This window comes from Entelurus aequoreus, linkage group LG05 (assembly GCF_033978785.1).
Source record: "Entelurus aequoreus isolate RoL-2023_Sb linkage group LG05, RoL_Eaeq_v1.1, whole genome shotgun sequence".
NCBI classification, from domain to species: Eukaryota; Metazoa; Chordata; class Actinopteri; order Syngnathiformes; family Syngnathidae; genus Entelurus; species Entelurus aequoreus.
The window spans coordinates 84,166,501-84,184,617 of record NC_084735.1 but is presented as its reverse complement, the minus strand read 5'-3'; the positions used below and the strand labels follow the sequence as shown (position 1 = coordinate 84,184,617).

Sequence of the window (18,117 nt, the reverse complement as noted above, 5' to 3'; positions counted from 1 at the left end):
GGCTCCCATGTGTCCACCACCTGCATGTGGTACTGCATTGCTCTGGTCAGCACCACCATCTCACACTGTGGGTACCACCTCCCCTTCCTGCCATCCCCGGAGTTCCACGACTTCCACCACCTCAGGTGCCTCATTCATGCATTCATCCATCATTTATTTATTCGGTTATCATTCATTCTTTCATCATCCATTCAGGCGTTCATTCATCATGCATTAATTCATCCATCATGCAATAATCTACCATCCATTCATGCATTTATCCATCATGCAGTAATCTATCATCCATTCATTAATCATGCACTCATTCATCCATCATGCATTCATTTATAATAATTTCTTCATCCATTCATTCATCATGCATTACTTCATTATCCATTCTTTCAACATCCATTCATCAATCATTTATTTATTCGGTTATCATTCATTCTTTCAACATCCATTCAGGCATTCATTCACCATGCATTAATGTATCATCCATTCATCAATCATGCATTACTTCAATATCCATTCTTTCAACATCCATTCATGCATTCATCCATCATTTATGTATTCGGTTATCATTCATCATCCATTCTTTCAACATCCATTCAGGCATTCATTCACCATGCATTAATTTATCATCCATTCATCAATCATGCATTACTTTATCATCCATTCATTAATCACACATTAATTTATCATCCATTCATTCACCATGCATTAATTTATCATCCATTCATCAATCATGCATTACTTTATCATCCATTCATTAATCATGCATTAATTTGTCATCCATTCATCCATCATGCATTAATTCATCCATCATGCATTTACCATCCAATCATGCATTTATCCATCCCATTCATTAATCATGCATTCATCCATCTTGCACTCATTCATCCATCATGCATTCATTTATAATCATTTCTTCATCCATTCATTCATCATGCATTACTTCAATATCCTTCCTTTCAACATCCATTCATCCATCATGCACTCATTCATCCATCATACATTCATTTATAATCATACATTCATCAATCATGCATTAATTTATCATCCATTCATTAATCATGCATTAATTCATCCATCATGCATTTACCATCCAATCAGGCATTAATCTATCATCCATTCATTAATCATGCATTCATCCATCTTGCACTCATTCATCCATCATGCATTCATTTATAATCATTTCTTCATCCATTCATTCATCATGCATTACTTCAATATCCATTCTTTCAACATCCATTCATGCATTCATCCATCATGCACTCATTCATCCATCATACATTCATCAATCATGCATTAATTTATCATCCTTCAACATCCATTCAGGCATTCATTCACCATGCATTAATCAATCATGCATTACTTCAATATCAATATTATCATTTATCCATTCATTAATCATGCATTAATTCATCCATCATGCATTTACCATCCAATCATGCATTTATCCATCTGGCATTAATCTATAATCCATTCATTAATCATGCATTCATCCATCTTGCACTCATTCATCCATCATGCATTAATTCATAATAATTTCTTCATCCATTCATTCATCATGCATTACTTCAATATCCTTTCTTTCAACATCCATTCATGCATTCATCCATCATGCGCTCATTCATCCATCATGCATTCATTTATAATCATTTCTTCATCCATTCATTCATCATGCATTACTTCAATATCCATTCTTTCACCATCCATTCATGTATTCATCCATGTTGCATCCATTAATCATGCGTTAATTTATCATTCATGCATTCATTCACAATTTATTCATTCATCATCCATTCAGGCATTCGTCCATCATGCATTAATGTATCATCCATTCATGCATTTATCCATCATGAGTTAATTTATTATCCATTCATTAATCATGCATTCATTTATAATTTCATCATGCTTTCAGTCAATATCCATTCATCATGCATTCATTTATAATTCATTCATCATGTATTCTTTCATCATTCACATGGGTGCTAAAAATAGATTCAAAACCGAATCACGATTCTTATTATGAATTAAAATGTTCAAAAAGAAACAATTGAAAAAAAGATAAAAAATACGTTTTTAGGCCATCTCCATTGAAAGTGTTATTATATTTCATCATCTACCAAGTGATATATTGCAATAATCGGTTTAAATGGATACCAAATCAAATTGTGATGTGCCCAAAGATTCCCACCTCTTATGTTAAATGCATTCATTCTTCATTGTATAATTTGTGCATTCATTTTTTCATCATGCAGCCATACATTTGATAATTTCATCATGTATTCATTCATAATCGTTTCATCGTTCATTCATTCACAGGGGAGCTCAAAACTTGATTTACAAGTGAATCGTAACTCTTACTCCAAATCAGAAATCCATGTTTAGGCCATCTCCATGCTTACCTGCTGTGTATGCAGTACATGTTGGGCAAACATTTGATCATAATTATAAGTAGCAATGATTGTCACACACATTACAAGGTGTGGCAAAATTATTCTCTGCATTTGACCCATCAACCTTGCTCACCCCCTGGGAGGTGAGAGGAGCAGTGAGCAGCAGCGGTGGCCACGCCCGGGAATCATTTTTTGGTGATTTAACCCCCAATTGCAACCCTTGATGCTGAGTGCCAAGCAGGGAGGTAATGGCTCCCATTTTTATAGTCTTTGGTATGACTCAGCCGGGGTTTGAACTCACGACCTACCCATCTCACGGTGAGTAGGTTAGCGAGAATCGATTGTAAATCAAATCGAATATTGTTAGGTGCCCAAAGAATCCCACCTCTTCACTATTCATCATGCATTCATTTACCTAAGGATGCATCTGCGATGTTCTCTCAACGATCTCCCTCCTTCCTGTCCGCAGGTTCAATCAGTGTTTCGGCGTCTTCGGCGTGCTGGACCGGCTTCACGGCACGGACACCAAGTTCAGGGAGACCAAGCAGTACGAGCGGCACACTTTGCTCACCTGCTTCACTCCGCTCACCGAGAGCATCCCCGACTCTCCCAAGAGCCGGTGATCGCCTGGGCAGGAAGACAAGACCGTTCAATCGGGCACAATCGGTCCTTGTTAGAAAAAGAGTTGTACCTAAATACTGACTGACGTCCATTCCAGAACTTTCTACTTCCTCCATCATCTCAGGTTAGATCATGCAGAAGATCACATAGCGGCTAAAACAACAAATACAGTAAGAGAATCGAACGCAACACCTTTAATTGACCATGCAAGCACGCCATCTTGTGGCGAAAGCAAGAGACTACAACAGGACAAGTTCCAGATGCAAGTGCACCCACTAGCGGCTGTGAATAGTACTGCAATGCAATTCAAACTTGGGAACGTGGAAGCTTTTTCAAATGTTTACTCACCGTCCGGATGCTGTAAACCTGTTAATGTTTTGCACTTTTTAACTACGCAGCACTTTGATCATTGTTTATAATGAGGGGGAAATAAAGATGTTAAACAATGCAATCCTGTGTTTAATTGTATTCCAAGCAAATAAAAACCCGACTCACCAAGCGTGCTTTTCAAGTTTTTTTGTCCGTTTTGTGTTTTTTTTTTTCTTTTATTAAAGGAAAAAAAGCATAATTACTACAAATTACAAATGACACTAATAAGCGAATCACATCAGCCTACAAAGCAGATAGTGAATATTAAATGTTATCATACAAGATCTCATTCAAGTATTTTACATTTTCCGTTTTTATAGATATACTTTTTTTTTTTGTTCCTTTTTTGGTCATTTTCACATTTTTTGCCTCATGACAAGCCTAAGATATTATGATGCAATGAACAACTCCAACGCTTTGTAGACAGTTTGTTGTTTTCAAAGTATATTCGTATGGCTTTATGACTTGTTTGTCCTTTTTTGTTTGTTTGTTTTCCTTTCAGTCTGCAGACATCATAAGCAACCATAATGTTCTCGCTCCTTTTGCGTCTTCGGGCTCCGGGTGCACAGAGTCGCTAGGAGTCCGAAAGGGGGGGCGGGGGGGCAACAACTGAAACGTCCTGACTGGAGGCTGGGGAGAAGTCTGCCCCCTGGTGGCAAAAAAAAACAAAAAACCAACAACACTTTTTTTCCTCCCCTTTTTACCTCCGCGGAACACTTTGATGCATCGAACGTGAGCGTCTGAATCCGCCGCGACGTGAACGGGTGACGTCACAAACACGTGACCGGAAGTTCAGCGCCACAGATTGAAACAAACTGAGTTGTTTGGACTGCCGGAAAGCAGAGCCAAGCGGGCGGCTTCAAATGCAGCTCGGGGGGGCGCCGATCAAACGGAAGCGTGTGAATAAAAATGAAGAAAAAAAAGGGGGTGGATGGGGAAATGTAACCAATTTCAACATGAAATAAAATTCGCTTGAGCTTTTTGTGGTTGCGAGCACACCGCCTCGATGTTAACGTTCCCTTTTTGTGTTCCCGTCGCTTTAAATCCGCGTGGACGATCCTGATGGAAGCGAAGAAACGATCAGAAGGAAACTAAAAAAAAACAACGCATGAGGAGTACATGTAAGGCAAGTAAGCCGTCTTAGCGTTCTTCATCATGGACGACATGCGCGTCACACCGGAAGTGGAGGCACGACGGCGCCCCCTCCTGACACGCCGTTGCTATGTCTTCTTCTTTTTTTCCACTTTTTTTTTTTTTTTCAAGTAATCCAAGACTGTAGTTGATGGTTCGGATGAGCGGGGACGTGAAGGAAGCACCTGGAGAGGATCCAGTCGTGGTGGAAGAACAAAAGCGGCGAGGGAGAAAAGGCGAGGGACTTGTAACACGTGGAAGACAGACAGCGCCACCTCCTGGCCTCTGCTGGCAAACGCCCCCCCCCCCAACCAAGCGCTAAAAAGCATTAGAATAAGGCAACACTCAAGTCTTCTCTCCTCAAAAGTTCACTGAATTAAATATTTGGGTCTGCAGTCGCTTTGGTCCGCTTGGATGCCAGCAGAACTTTCCCAGGCGCTTAAAAAAAAAAAAAAAAAAAAAAAAAAACTATCTTGAGATCAAGTCAGGGCGATGACGATGGAGGAAGGAAACAACAAAAATAACGGTGAAGACGACGTCTTTGACTCCTCCTCCTTTGCCTCGTTAAGACAAACCGCTTCAAAACTCACCACCATGGTTCTTTTCCTCGTTCCTTAAGCCTGGACTAAACAAAAAATTGATGGGGTTGGGGGCGGGGGGGCTGCGATGCATCAAAGAAGAGAGGCGGTGCCTTCTTGAGAACCGGCGACACGCGACCTGATGGTGTGGGCCGCCGTCCTCTATTTCAGCATCTTGGCGTCCGGGTCGGGTTTGGCGTCGTCCTTGGCGGCGGCCGCGGCGCCACAGCTGCTCGGGGGGCGGCTGGAGGGATGGGAGGGGTGGCGGCGGCGACCGTCTCCGCTGGACGAGTGCCTCCTGCGACCTCCGTCCTCCATCGGCGGCTGTGGGCGGAGACAACGTAGGAGGGTTACAGTAGAATACTTCAGAGGGTCATAAAAACTGCCATGAAGATGACTGGCTGCTCTCTCCCCTCCCTGGATGAACTGTACAGTGGCAGCTGCCTCAAAAGCAGGGGTCACCAACCTTTTTGAAAGCAAGAGCTACTTCTTGGGTAGTGATTAATGCGAAGGGCTACCAGTTTGATACACACTTAAATAAATTGCCGGAAATAGCCAATTTGCTCAATTTACCTTTAACTCTATGTTATTATTAATAATTAATGATATTTACACTTAATTGAACGGTTTAAAAGAGAAAACATGAAAAAATGACACATTTTGAAACAGTTTATCTTCAATTTCGACTCTTTAAAATTCAGTATTCAACCGAAAAAAAGAAGAGAAAAACTAGCTAATTTGAATCTTTTTGAAAAAAGTAAAAAAATAATTTATGGAACATCATTAGTAATTTTTCCTGATTAAGATTAATTTTAGAATTTTGATGACATGTTTTAAATAGGTTAAAATCCAATCTGCACTTTGTTAGAATATATAACAAATTGGACCAAGCTATATTTCTAAAAAAGACGAATCATTATTTCTTGTAGATTTTCCAGAACAAAATTTTTAAAAGAAACTCAAAAGATTTTAAAATAAGATTTAAATTTGATTCTACAGATTTTCTAGATTTGCCAGAATTTTTTGTTTGAATTTTAATCATAATAAGTTTGAAGAAATATTTCACAAATATTCTTTGTCGAAAAAACAGAAGCTAAAATGAGGAATTAAATTAAAATTGATTTATTATTCTTTACAATAAAAAAAAATAATTTACTTGAACATTGATTTAAATAGTCAGGAAAGAAGATGAAGGAATTTAAAAAGGTCAAAAGGTATATGTGTTTAAAAATCCTAAAATCATTCTTAAGGTTGTATTTTTTTCTCTAAAATTGTCTTCCTGAAAGTTATAAGAAGCAAAGTAAAAAAATTAATGAATTTATTTAAACAAGTGAAGACCAAGTCTTTAAAATATTTTCTTGGATTTTCAAATTCTATTTGAGTTTTGTCTCTCTTAGAATTAAAAATGTCGGGCAAAGCGAGACCAGCTTGCTAGTAAATAAATACAATTTAAAAAATAGAGGCAGCTCACTGGTAAGTGCTGCTATTTGAGCTATTTTTAGAACAGGCCTGCGGGCTACTCATCTGGTCCTTGCGGGCACCGCGTTGGTGACCCCTGCTCAAAAAGGCCCAAAACATCATAAGGGACCCATCTCACCCTGGACATAAACTTTTTGAACTGCTGCCCTCGGGCAGGAGATACAGGACAATAAAATGCCGGACAAACCGATTTAAGAACACTTTTTACCCGAGAGCAATAGTGTCGCTGAACACAAGACAATAATGACTGTGCATGTGAGCTGTGTGCTTGGTATCTTTATGTATTTCTATCTACCGTATTTTTCGCACTATAAGGCGCACCGGATTATAAGGCGCACCTTTAATGAATGGCCTATTTTAAAACTTTGTTCATATATGTGACCTGTGCTGGCAAAATGAGTCACAATGAGGACATTTTAAAAACTCGAGCCTGTTATCGAATCCTCTTATCGAACCGATTCCTTATCGATTCTCTTATCGAGTCCAGATAGGTTGTTGTATATGGAAATGATATCAGTAGTTTAGATAATAATGAGTCCTATATTGGAATATGGGATCCATTATTCAATTTTGTTTCAACTATTAAATGAACCTAAAATACGACTTCTTTTATCTTTGTGGAGAATATTGTGTTGTCCAGCTTATGAGATGCCATGCAAGTGTAAGCCACTGTGACATTATTGTTCATTTTTTAAATGTCTTTATTGTATTTTTTGTTAATGGCTGTGATGATCATGTAAATGAGGGATCTCTAATCACTGCTATGTTGGAATTCTTATTAATATTGATACTGTTGTTGATGATATTCATTTTTGTTTGACTACTTTTGGATTGTTTTGTGTCCTCTCAATTGCTCTGTTGATTGCTATTCTGAATCTTGCTGGGCCAAGTTTGGTTTTGGAATAAGGATTGTATTATTATTGTACTATTGTGTTGGACTGATTAATAATAATTAAAAATAAAAATACTCTCAGACTTACAATCCAAAGTATTTATACTCCACTAGTGTTGTCCCAATATACATTTTTTGGTATCGGTACCAAAATGGATTTCAATACTTTGATACAACATAAAGGGGACCGCAAAAATGTCATTATTGGCTTTATTTTGAGAGGAAATCTTATGATGCATTAAACACACATTTCTCTTTTAGTAGTAAGTAAGCAAACCAAGGCTCCTAATTAGTCTGCTTATGTATGCAGTAACATATTGTGTCATTTCCTATTCTATTATTTTGTCTAAATTATGAGGGACAAGCAGTAGAAAATTGATTTTTAATGTTCATGTTCATTTACTGTTTGTATCGGTTTACTTTCTGTTTTAACATGTTGTATCAACACTTATGTTAAAATGTAATAAACACTTACTCTTCTGTTGTTTGGGTGATACTACAAGTTTGGGTGTTTAAAGTTCTTCTTTGTCCAGAGACATATTTCCTGATTTTATAAACAGTAACAAAAATGACTAAATATTTTGTAATAATAAAACATATCGATGTAATCAATGCAGTATCGACTACATCAGTAGCCGAACCTCCAGAAACTACGCTACTTTTTTTCCTATGTTTTGAACCCTGCGGCCTATGAAACGGTGCGGCTAATTCATGGATTTTGCTTTGCTGCCATAATAGAAATAGTTGAAAACAAAAACAAAACAAGCAAATACACCGAAAAGGTGTTTTATTGTTTGTGCTATTGCGACATCTTTTGGACGTGTTCACTCACTGCAGGTGCTGCAGTCCTTCCATTTAGTGCTTTCAACCGGAAGTAGAAGTGCCGTTTCGTCTTCTAATTTTCCATCGCGTTTCTATTGGTGTGGATTCTTCATTCATTGCTCCAAGCAACGTTTGTAAGTTTTACAATTTAAGCAAAACTTTTTATACTTATTAAACCGTCCCATGTGTGATGTCTGTAGGAGTGTTTTTATGTATATTTGTACGTGCTATAGTAATATAAAGACGTTCGTGTTGTTAGCATTAGCTAATATGCTAACAGGTTTACGAGTGTCTGTGTTAGTATTAATAACTTACAACCGCATTCTTTTTGTATTGTTTCAGTTTCACAAATTCCTCAGTAAATTCACCAAAACTTCACCGTGGAGGTATTGAGTCTGTTTCGCTGATTGGAGAGCTAGCTTCCGCAGCTAGTGGGTCCATGAAAATGACTTCTGTTTTGTTTGATCAGCAGTTTTACTGCCATGCTACAGACACCGTATGGAAACAATTATGGTATGTAAATAAATATTCACAGAATCTGTGTAAATAACTAGGGATGTCCGATAATGGCTTTTTGCCGATATCCGATATGCCGATATTGTCCAACTCTTTAATTACCGATACCGATATCAACCGATATATACAGTCGTGGAATTAACACATTATTATGCCTAATTTGGACAACCAGGTATGGTGAAGATAAGGTACTTTTAAATAAAATGAATCAAATAAAATAAGATAAATAAATTAAAAAAAAATTCTTGAATAAAAAAGAAAGTAAAACAATATAAAAACAGTTACATAGAAACTAGTAATTAATGAAAAATTGTAAAATTAACTGTTAAAGGTTAGTACTATTAGTGGACCAGCAGCTTGCACAATCATGTGTGCTTACGGACTGTATCCCTTGCAGACTGTATTGATATATATTGATATATAATGTAGGAAGCAGAATATTAATAACAGAAAGAAACAACCCTTTTGTGTGAATGAGTGTAAATGGGGGAGGGAGGTTTTTTGGGTTGGTGCACTAATTGTAAGTGTATCTTGTGTGTTTTATGTGGATTTAATTAAAAAAAACAAAACAAAACAAACCCCGATACTGATAATAAAAAAAACGATACCGATAATTTCCGATATTACATTTTAACGCATTTATCGGCCGATAATATCGGCAGGCCGATATTATCGGACATCTCTATAAATAACCAATTTCACAACATATATATTTGCGGCTTTTAGTCCGGTGCGGCTAAAATACGGAATTTTTTTATATAATTTGTCATACATTAAGAAGGATAAACAAAAACACGGGACTTGGCATCGTTACAATGGATATTTGTATAAGTCCACCTATGTGTAAGAGCGCTAGCTTGCAGTTAGCGGTTAGCTATTGTATCCTCCTACGGTTAAGACCTAAGCATGTTTAGCTATTCCTCATCCTGCGTGGATGATATTTGTAGGACACTTAAGTTTAGTTGTCGCCATGGAGTCAAGGATTAGTGATTTAAAAGTATCTAAAACATTGAGGGGGGATGTTAGCCGCTAGCTAGCTATGTTTTAAAGCACTGCTTGCAGAGCAGCGCTTCAGTGTCAATAGCAGGTAATAGCTATGGCAGGTAAAAGCTTCACCTTTATCTGTTTTCGCTTGTACTATAACTATGCAGTGTGTGTGTTGACTCAAATGCGCCACAGCATGCCATTATGACCATGAAAAAAAAAAAAGTACTAGCCTTTTTTTAAAGGCAGTATAGTAACTTTAAAACAAATCTTTAGTACTACAGTACTTTATTAGTACCGGTATACCGTACAACCCTATCCTCTAGAGGAGGGGACATTCCCAGACAAGACTGTTTCCACTCTATTGTGGCGAGTTAAGACACCTCTTTTGGGGAGGTAAAATGTAAGGATGGAAAAAAGCTAAGTCATGTTGGTAGGAGGTGTTCTGTTCTTTCTACTCTTCCTAAAAGGTTCAACAATTCACTTTCTAACATATATGAACATGACAAAAAAATTTTGTTTACAACTGCATATAACAGCCCGTTGTAGTTTTTTTTCAACCTACCGTATTTTTCGGACTATAAGTCGCAGTTTTTTCATAGTTTGGCTGGGGGTGCGACTTATACTCAGGAGCGACTTACGTGTGAAATTATTACCACATTACCGTAAAATATCAAATAATATTATTTAGCTCATTCACGTAAAAGACTAGACGTATAAGATTTCATGGGATTTAGCGATTAGACATATTGTTTGGTAAACGTATAGCATGTTCTATATGTTATAGTTATTTGAATGACTCTTACCATAATATGTTACGTTAACATACCAGGCACCTTCTCAGTTGGTTATTTATGCCTCATATAACGTACACTTATTCAGCCTGTTGTTCACTATTCTTTATTTATTTTAAATTGCCTTTCAAATGTCTATTCTTGGTGTTGGCTTTTATCAAATACATTTCCCCCAAAAATGCGACTTATACTCCCGTGCGACTTATGTATGTTTTTTTTCCTTCTTTATTATGCATTTTTGGCAGGTGCGACTTATACTCCGTTGCGACTTATACTCCGAAAAATACGGTACTCAGTGGCCTAGTGGTTGGAGTGTCCGCCCTGAGATGGGTAGGTTGTGAGTTCAAACCCCGGCCGAGTCATACCAAAGACTATAAAAATGGGACCCATTACGTCCCTGCTTGGCACTCAGCATCAAGGGTTGGAATTGGGGGTTAAATCACCAAAAATGATTCCCGGGCGCGGCCACAGCTGCTGCTCACTGCTCCCCTCACCTCCCAGGGGGTGATCAAGGGTGATGGGTCAAATGCAGAGAATAATTTCGCCACACCTAGTGTGTGTGAGACAATCATTGCTACTTTAACTTTAACTTATAAAACAACCGCCGTTGTTGTGCTGGCAGATGTGTGTCTCTTTTACACCACAACAGAATGAAACCATTCTTGTGCGGCACCAAGCACTCAGGCTGGATCTGGCCCCTCTAAGACAGAGCAGGAAGTGATAGTCTGCTCAAATGAGAAGACGATATCTTTTGAGACATTCTGAACAGTTGTGATACATTCAATGTCCTCAGAACTGTAAGATCAGCACTGTGTGAGAACATTTGAACAAGAAATGGGCAACAAATTATGTTAGTACCGTATTTCCTTGAATTGGCGCAGGGAATATAGTATTCGCACGTCTAGAATTACTGCCGGGTCAAACTCGTTTCTCAAAATAATTAACGCATGCTTGGCCTTATCGCCGGTTTATTATTGAAGCTGGATCAAATTCGTTTCGCAAAATATTAATTTTATTATCGCATGTCTATAATTTTCGCCGGGTCAAACTCATTTGGCAAAATATTTAGCATATGGCTAGAACTTCCACCGGGTCAAATTCGTTACGTCACGAGTGACGCATCTGTCCTCATTTTCAAAATGGAGGAAGCTGCTTTCAGTAGTTTACAATCGCACAAAGGAAAAAAGATAAAGAGCTATTCAGTAAGATTTAAGGTCCAAGCTATTGAATACCGGTACAGTATGCTAAAGAGAACAGTAAGCAGCTATGTTTTATTAATATACCGTAGCTGCGTGTGTGAAATACTGTATAAGTCATTAAATGACTCCCGCCTCCTGGTGGTAGAGGGCGCTGCCGCGCTAGTGATCCTTCTTGAAGTGAACACACGCAGCAAGAGATTTTTTTTTCTTCCTTTTAACAAGGAGGATTACATACCGGTATCTAAAATAAAACAGTTTTCTAAACTGGACTTTCAATCGAAGCAGGAGGTAATAATTAAAGGAATATCTCCATCGAGACAGAGACTTTTAAAACGGAAAAAAGAAAATAATGAAGACTTCTCTAAACAAGTTATCGATGCTTTTGGTCAGAAGGAGCTGCAAATGGACTCCATTTATAAGTACAGGTAAGACCATAATAACGTTTTTTTTAATTAAATGTGCTTTTCATGATGGTATGCTTACATCACACTCAAAGCGCACGCCTAAATTTTATGGATTCCTTTTGGTAAACGCCGGAGTGAGAAGAGGTTTTAAAATAATTACCGCATGCACGGCCATCCCGCCGGTTTCCGGTAAACGCAGGAGTGACAGGAGGTTTTGAATTAATTAACGCCCCTGCGGCTATTCAAGGAAATACGGTATGTGCTTTTAAATATTTAGGATTTTTAATTGATGACCACTTGAGTTTTAAGGAGCACATTCAGTATGTTGTAAAAAAAACTGAAACTTTTACTGGGATTTTATTATAGAAACAAGTCTTGCTTTTCTTTTACTGTGAAACAGAAATTGGTGGAAACAACCTTCTTACCTGTTATTGACTATGGAGATGTGTTGTACATGAATGCTACTGCTGGTTGTCTCCACAAGCTGGATAGTGTGTACCACGGTGCACTGAGATTTATCACCAACTGCGCTCCCCTTACTCACCATTGCGTATTATACTCAATGGTTAACTGGACATCTTTATGTGCTCGACGCCTCAATCATTGGTATGTTTTCATCTACAAAACCATTCTGGGTATCACTCCATCTTATCTGTCTTGTCTTTTAACAAAGAAACAAGGAAGTCACAATCTTCGTTCAATGAATGTTCTGCAATTTGTCGTCCCCAAAGTAAGAACTGAACTGGGCAAGAAAGCATTTAGGTTTTCAGCAGCGAAGGCTTGGAATAACCTACAATCGAATATTAAACTTCAAACCCTTGTTACGTTGAATGAGTTTAAAGCTTCTGTGAAAGGACTGCAGTCTACCTTGTCTGTATGCACATGTGTTATGTGAGCAAGTTTTAATGTCGTAAATGTGATGTTTTATGTATTTGTTTACCGTTTTTAATGTAACCTTGCTGCTGCCCTCTTGGCCAGGTCTCCCTTGGAAAAGAGATCTTTGATCTCAATGGGATTTTACCTGGTTAAATAAAGGCTAATAATAATAATAAGAATAATACCTCGAAGTATCGTTTTTTGCAATTTAAAGTTGAAAACTTTTCCTTAAGTGTGTAAGCTAAGATTTTTGCTCGTATTCTGTCACACGACTTCTTCCCGGAAGTGAAAAGCAGTGGTGGTCAACCAAGCCAAGATGGCTGTTGTACAGCAAGTGGTGTACAAACGCAAAGGGCCTAGATCTTCCTACAAAAAAAATCTAACTATGCAATGGAATAGAGCTCTATACTTTATCGAAAAATGATTTGTCGAGTGATATTAAGGATTATCCATCGGTCGTGTTCACAGACATATGGAACTATTGTGCTCCAGACATCATTCTACACGACAAAACAGATGCAAACTCGGGTCTACAACTTCTCTGTGTGTGGTTGGGTCAAGGAAATTGGTATCAAAACTCTCAAAGATAAATATGCATTGTTTTTGTTTTGGTAAGGCTGCATTTCATGATTTAACGTGGTGTCTTTCGAGGACGTGGCCGTGCAAACAAACCAACCCCGACAGCTGACACCTGTGACTGCATATCCATTTAACTAACAATTACTGAATCATCACCATATTTAATTTTTGTCCTGTTGTCATATATACTCTGTGACATATTTGTGTACAAAAACACACAAGATGGGGGACTAAGAGGTACTTTTCCTGACAAAGTATAATTGACTGGACATTAAAATACAAATAATATCAAGATAATACTTCAATGGGAAATACTCAATGTTAAAAAAATATATCAAACGAAGTGATATACTTAAGACAAAGATGGCAAAAAATATTGCTATGTTACATAAAATCAAAAACTCTGCAAATCAAAAGGCTCTTATCATGTTATATAATTCTTTTGTACTCCCTTATCTTAATTATTGTGTCGAAATCTGGGGTAACAATTACAAAACAAACATTAAATCTATATTCTTACTTCAAAAGAAAGCGATTAGAATTGTAAATTACGCAGATTATCATGACCATACCAATGCTCTGTTTATTAAATTAAAAACATTAAAACTGCACGGTCTTGTTGACCTCAACACTGCTATTGTGACGTACAAAGTTCATAACCACATGCTGCCTGGATGTCTACAGGAGAGGTTTAAACCCAGAGAGAATCCCTATGACCTCAGAGGTTCAGCTGTCTTCCAGAAAGCTAAGATAAGAACAAGCTTAAAAAGTAGATGTGTTTCTGTCAGGGGGGTTCAACTTTGGAACAGCTTGGATAATTCCTTAAAATGTTCCAGTTCTATTCACACATTTAAAAAACACTTTAAGACTAATGTCTTGAAAAAATATATCACTCTTGAATCAACACAGTAGTTAATACTATGATCAATGTTAATTCAAATACTAAATGTGGGTTATAAATAATAATGGAAGTACAATTGTTTGTATATAGTATATAAATTGGTACAAAGGTTTAACATGTCTACAAGGATATTTCACATGCCTTTACTGTGTATATAATTGAACTGTGTTTATGTTATGTATGATGTGTATTTATAATATGTTGTATAAAGGACATTTAATAATTTTCGGAAGTTTATTTTGTACTTGACATTGTTTATAGGGTTAGGCGCAATAAGTGTTCAACTTCAGCCAAAACCCTTTCGGTCTGCAACATTTTCATTTTCAATTTATGAATGCACAACTGTTTGTTTATTTTGTTGACGATTGACCGAAGAATAATAAACTTGAAACTTGACATATTAACGAAGTGATCACTGCAAACTTGCATGTTCTTCAACTCTGCTCCCTTTGACTGGAGTGTGTGCTACTTTTCTCGTCGTCTTTCGTAAAATCTTGCACTCTTCTGCCCTTCTTGATCACCTCTCGAGGGACTCTGAAGAAACGTTTATCCTAAGACCCATAACACCCACTTTTATTCTTTGGCTTTTAACACTACGTGAGTTGTGTTGTCCTGTCCTCTGTTGTCCTCTGTGTTTTTTTTATAAATTTTGATTTCTATTTACTGTTTCAATTGGTTTTTCCCTTTAAAATTGTTTTTAATCATATTTATTTTTATATTGTTTCTATGTTTTTAATATTGTTTTTAATATTATTTTTAATATTGTTGTGCAGCACTTTGGAAACATTTTTGTTGTTTAAATGTGCTATATAAATAAAGTGGATTGGATTGGATCCTTTCCGCAATTTGACAGTTCGTACAGCCGAAGGCAACGCAAGCGTACGGCCTTTTTCTCAGAGAAAGGCTAAATGGCGCCTAGTACCCATTTAATGAGCCGGACTTGACGCCATGTAAATCCAAGCAATATTCCAATACCGAAAAGAAAAACAAAGACCAGACCAGCGGGTGCTCCCGATCTAATTGGCCACATATAGGCAGCATATAGTGATTATTTATCTTATGTAGGTCACCATCTATTGGCCTTCAAGTGTAGCTACATTCCCCAAAGCCTCACAACCCTCTTCCAGAATGTTCTACTCACGTCAATCCTGAAGTCCTCCAGACGTTTAAACTTGCTCAGATACTCTTGCAGCTTGGAGTCAATCTCCAAGGTCTTGGTTTTGGAATATTTGAGGAAGGCCCAGAACTTCTCCAGTCCATACAGCTGACCTGTGGGTCAAAGCATTTATCTTAAGACCTTAAGAACTTACATCACACAAAAAGAACTGACATTTGCTTGCAGCTTCAAATTCCTAAGAACTTACCAGCCTCGTAGTCCTTCATGGTCTCCTCCTGGAAGTCCTTGAAGATCTCGGGCCTGAACTTCTTCTCCAGACCGTAGCTGTAGTACCTGAACAAGCACTCCAAGCCGTACCTGAAGGCAGAAAATAAGTTTTTTTTGCCTCATGTATTCAAGCTCAGTAGAAGTGGAAGACTCTCTCTCTTACCTGTATCCTTCTTTCCCGTCCTCCACCACCAGCTGCCGGAATTCCTCGTACATCTTCCTGTTGAAGTGATCCCGCAGGAAGAACGACCAGAAGCGGAAGAGCGTGTTCATCTCCTGGGACTGACCGATGCCCAGCCGCTTTCGCTCTGCAATTGTTCAGAAAAGTTCCATTTAGGAAAGAAAAGTCCCGTTAGGAAAAGTTTACCACTGCATAGTAAAAACATTAGAAAGTCCAAGTAAAACTAAAACAAAGTAGTGGATGCTGACAAGAAGGTACAAAAAGTAATTGTAGTCTTTTGTATTCAAAGTATGTGTTACATGAAGTAATTACAGTGTCTAGTATTCATAGTATGTGTTATATGAAGTAATTGTAGTCTTTAGTACACAAAGTAGGTTTTACATTAAGCAATTGAATGTATAATAGACTGTATTTATATTATTCACATGTGAATAATGCTGTATAACAGACTGTATTTATGTTATTTACATGTGAATAATGCTGTATAATAGACTATTTATTAGAGATGTCCGATAATGGCTTTTTTGCCGATATCCGATATTCCGATATTGTCCAACTCTTAATTACCGATTCCGATATCAACCGATACCGATATATACAGTCGTGCAATTAACACATTATTATGCCTAATTTTGTTGTGATGCCCCGCTGGATGCATTAAACAATGTAACAAGGTTTTCCAAAATATATCAACTCAAGTTATGGAAAAAAATGCCAACATGGCACTGCCATATTTATTATTGAAGTCACAAAGTGCATTTTTTTTTAAACATGCCTCAAAACAGCAGGTTGAAATTTGGGACATGTTCTCCCTGAGAGAGCATGAGGAGGTTGAGGTGGGCGTGGTTGGGGGGGTTGAGGTGGGGTAGGATAGCAGGGGGTGTATATTGTAGCGTTCCGGAAGAGTTAGTGCTCCAAGGGGTTCTGGGTATTTGTTCTGTTGTGTTTATGTTGTGTTACGGTGCGGATGTTCTCCCGTAATGTGTTTGTCATTCTTGTTTGGTGTGGCTTCACAGTGTGGCGCATATTTGTAACAGTGTTAAAGTTGTTTATACGGCCACCCTCATGGGGACCTGTATGGCTGTTGACCAAGTATGCCTTGCATTCACTTGTGGGGTGGGGTAGGGTAGCAGGGGGTGTATATTGTAGCGTCCCGGAAGAGTTAGTGCTGCAAGGGGTTCTGGGTATTTGTTCTGTTGTGTTTATGTTGTGTTACGGTGCGGATGTTCTCCCGAAATGTGTTTGTCATTCTTGTTTGGTGTGGGTTCACAGTGTGGCGCATATTTGTAACAGTGTTAAAGTTGTTTATATGGTGACCTGTATGGCTGTTGACCAAGTATGCTTTGCATTCACTTGTGTGTGTGAAAAGTCGTAGATATTATGTGACTGGGCCGGCACGCAAAGGCAGTGCCTTTAAGGTTTATTGGCGCTCTGTACTTCTTCCTACGTCCGTGTACACAGCGGTGTTTTAAAAAGTCATACATTTTACTTTTTGAAACCGATACCGATAATTTCCGATATTACATTTTAAAGCATTTATCGCATTTAAAGCATACACAGTATGTGTGTTACATGAAGTAGTTATTGTGTTTAGTATAGAAAGTATGTTTTACATTAAGTAATTAGTGTTTGGTATTCAAAGTATGTGTTACATGAAGTAATTGTAGTGTTTAGTACACCGTATGTGTTACATCAAGTAGTTATAGTGTTTAGTATAGAAAGTATGTTTTACATTAAGTAATTAGTCTTTAGTACATAAAGTATATTTTACATGAAATAATTGTAGTGTTTAGCACAAAAAGTATGAGGTACTTACCGTGTTTAGTAAAAAAAAAAGGTGTGTTACATGAGGTATTACTGAGTTTAGCGCACAAAGTATGTGTTACATATAGTAACTGCAGGGTTTAGTACACAAAGTGTGTGTTACATTAAGTAGTTTTAGTGTTTAGTATACAACCTATTTGTTACACAAAGTAGTTACAGCGACCTGAAGTAATTACAACATTAAGTACACAAAGTGTGTGTT

The 18,117-nt window shown here is 37.7% G+C and overlaps 2 protein-coding genes across 5 annotated transcripts in view; one reads left to right on the top strand and one right to left on the bottom strand.

Annotated features, from left to right (window-relative positions):
• Window positions 1–3,453, top strand: part of faxdc2 (fatty acid hydroxylase domain containing 2) — a 20,523-nt gene extending 17,070 nt beyond the window's left edge. Inside the window, exons 8-9 of the mRNA XM_062049107.1 lie at window positions 1–125; window positions 2,851–3,453. The exon at window positions 1–125 is cut by the window's left edge and continues 42 nt beyond it. Coding sequence (XP_061905091.1) covers window positions 1–125; window positions 2,851–3,004 — 279 coding nt within the window. The 3' untranslated portion in view covers window positions 3,005–3,453. The remainder of the gene's footprint in view (window positions 126–2,850) is intronic.
• Window positions 3,454–4,598: 1,145 nt separating this feature from the next.
• larp1 (La ribonucleoprotein 1, translational regulator) overlaps window positions 4,599–18,117 on the bottom strand; it is a 107,099-nt gene continuing 93,580 nt past the window's right edge. For all 4 annotated transcript variants that reach the window (XM_062049100.1, XM_062049099.1, XM_062049101.1 and 1 more), the window contains 4 exons: window positions 16,074–16,218; window positions 15,891–16,000; window positions 15,668–15,795; window positions 4,599–5,404 (listed from right to left, as the gene is read on the bottom strand). In XM_062049100.1, coding sequence (XP_061905084.1) covers window positions 5,243–5,404; window positions 15,668–15,795; window positions 15,891–16,000; window positions 16,074–16,218 — 545 coding nt within the window. In that variant the 3' untranslated portion in view covers window positions 4,599–5,242. The remainder of the gene's footprint in view (window positions 5,405–15,667; window positions 15,796–15,890; window positions 16,001–16,073; window positions 16,219–18,117) is intronic.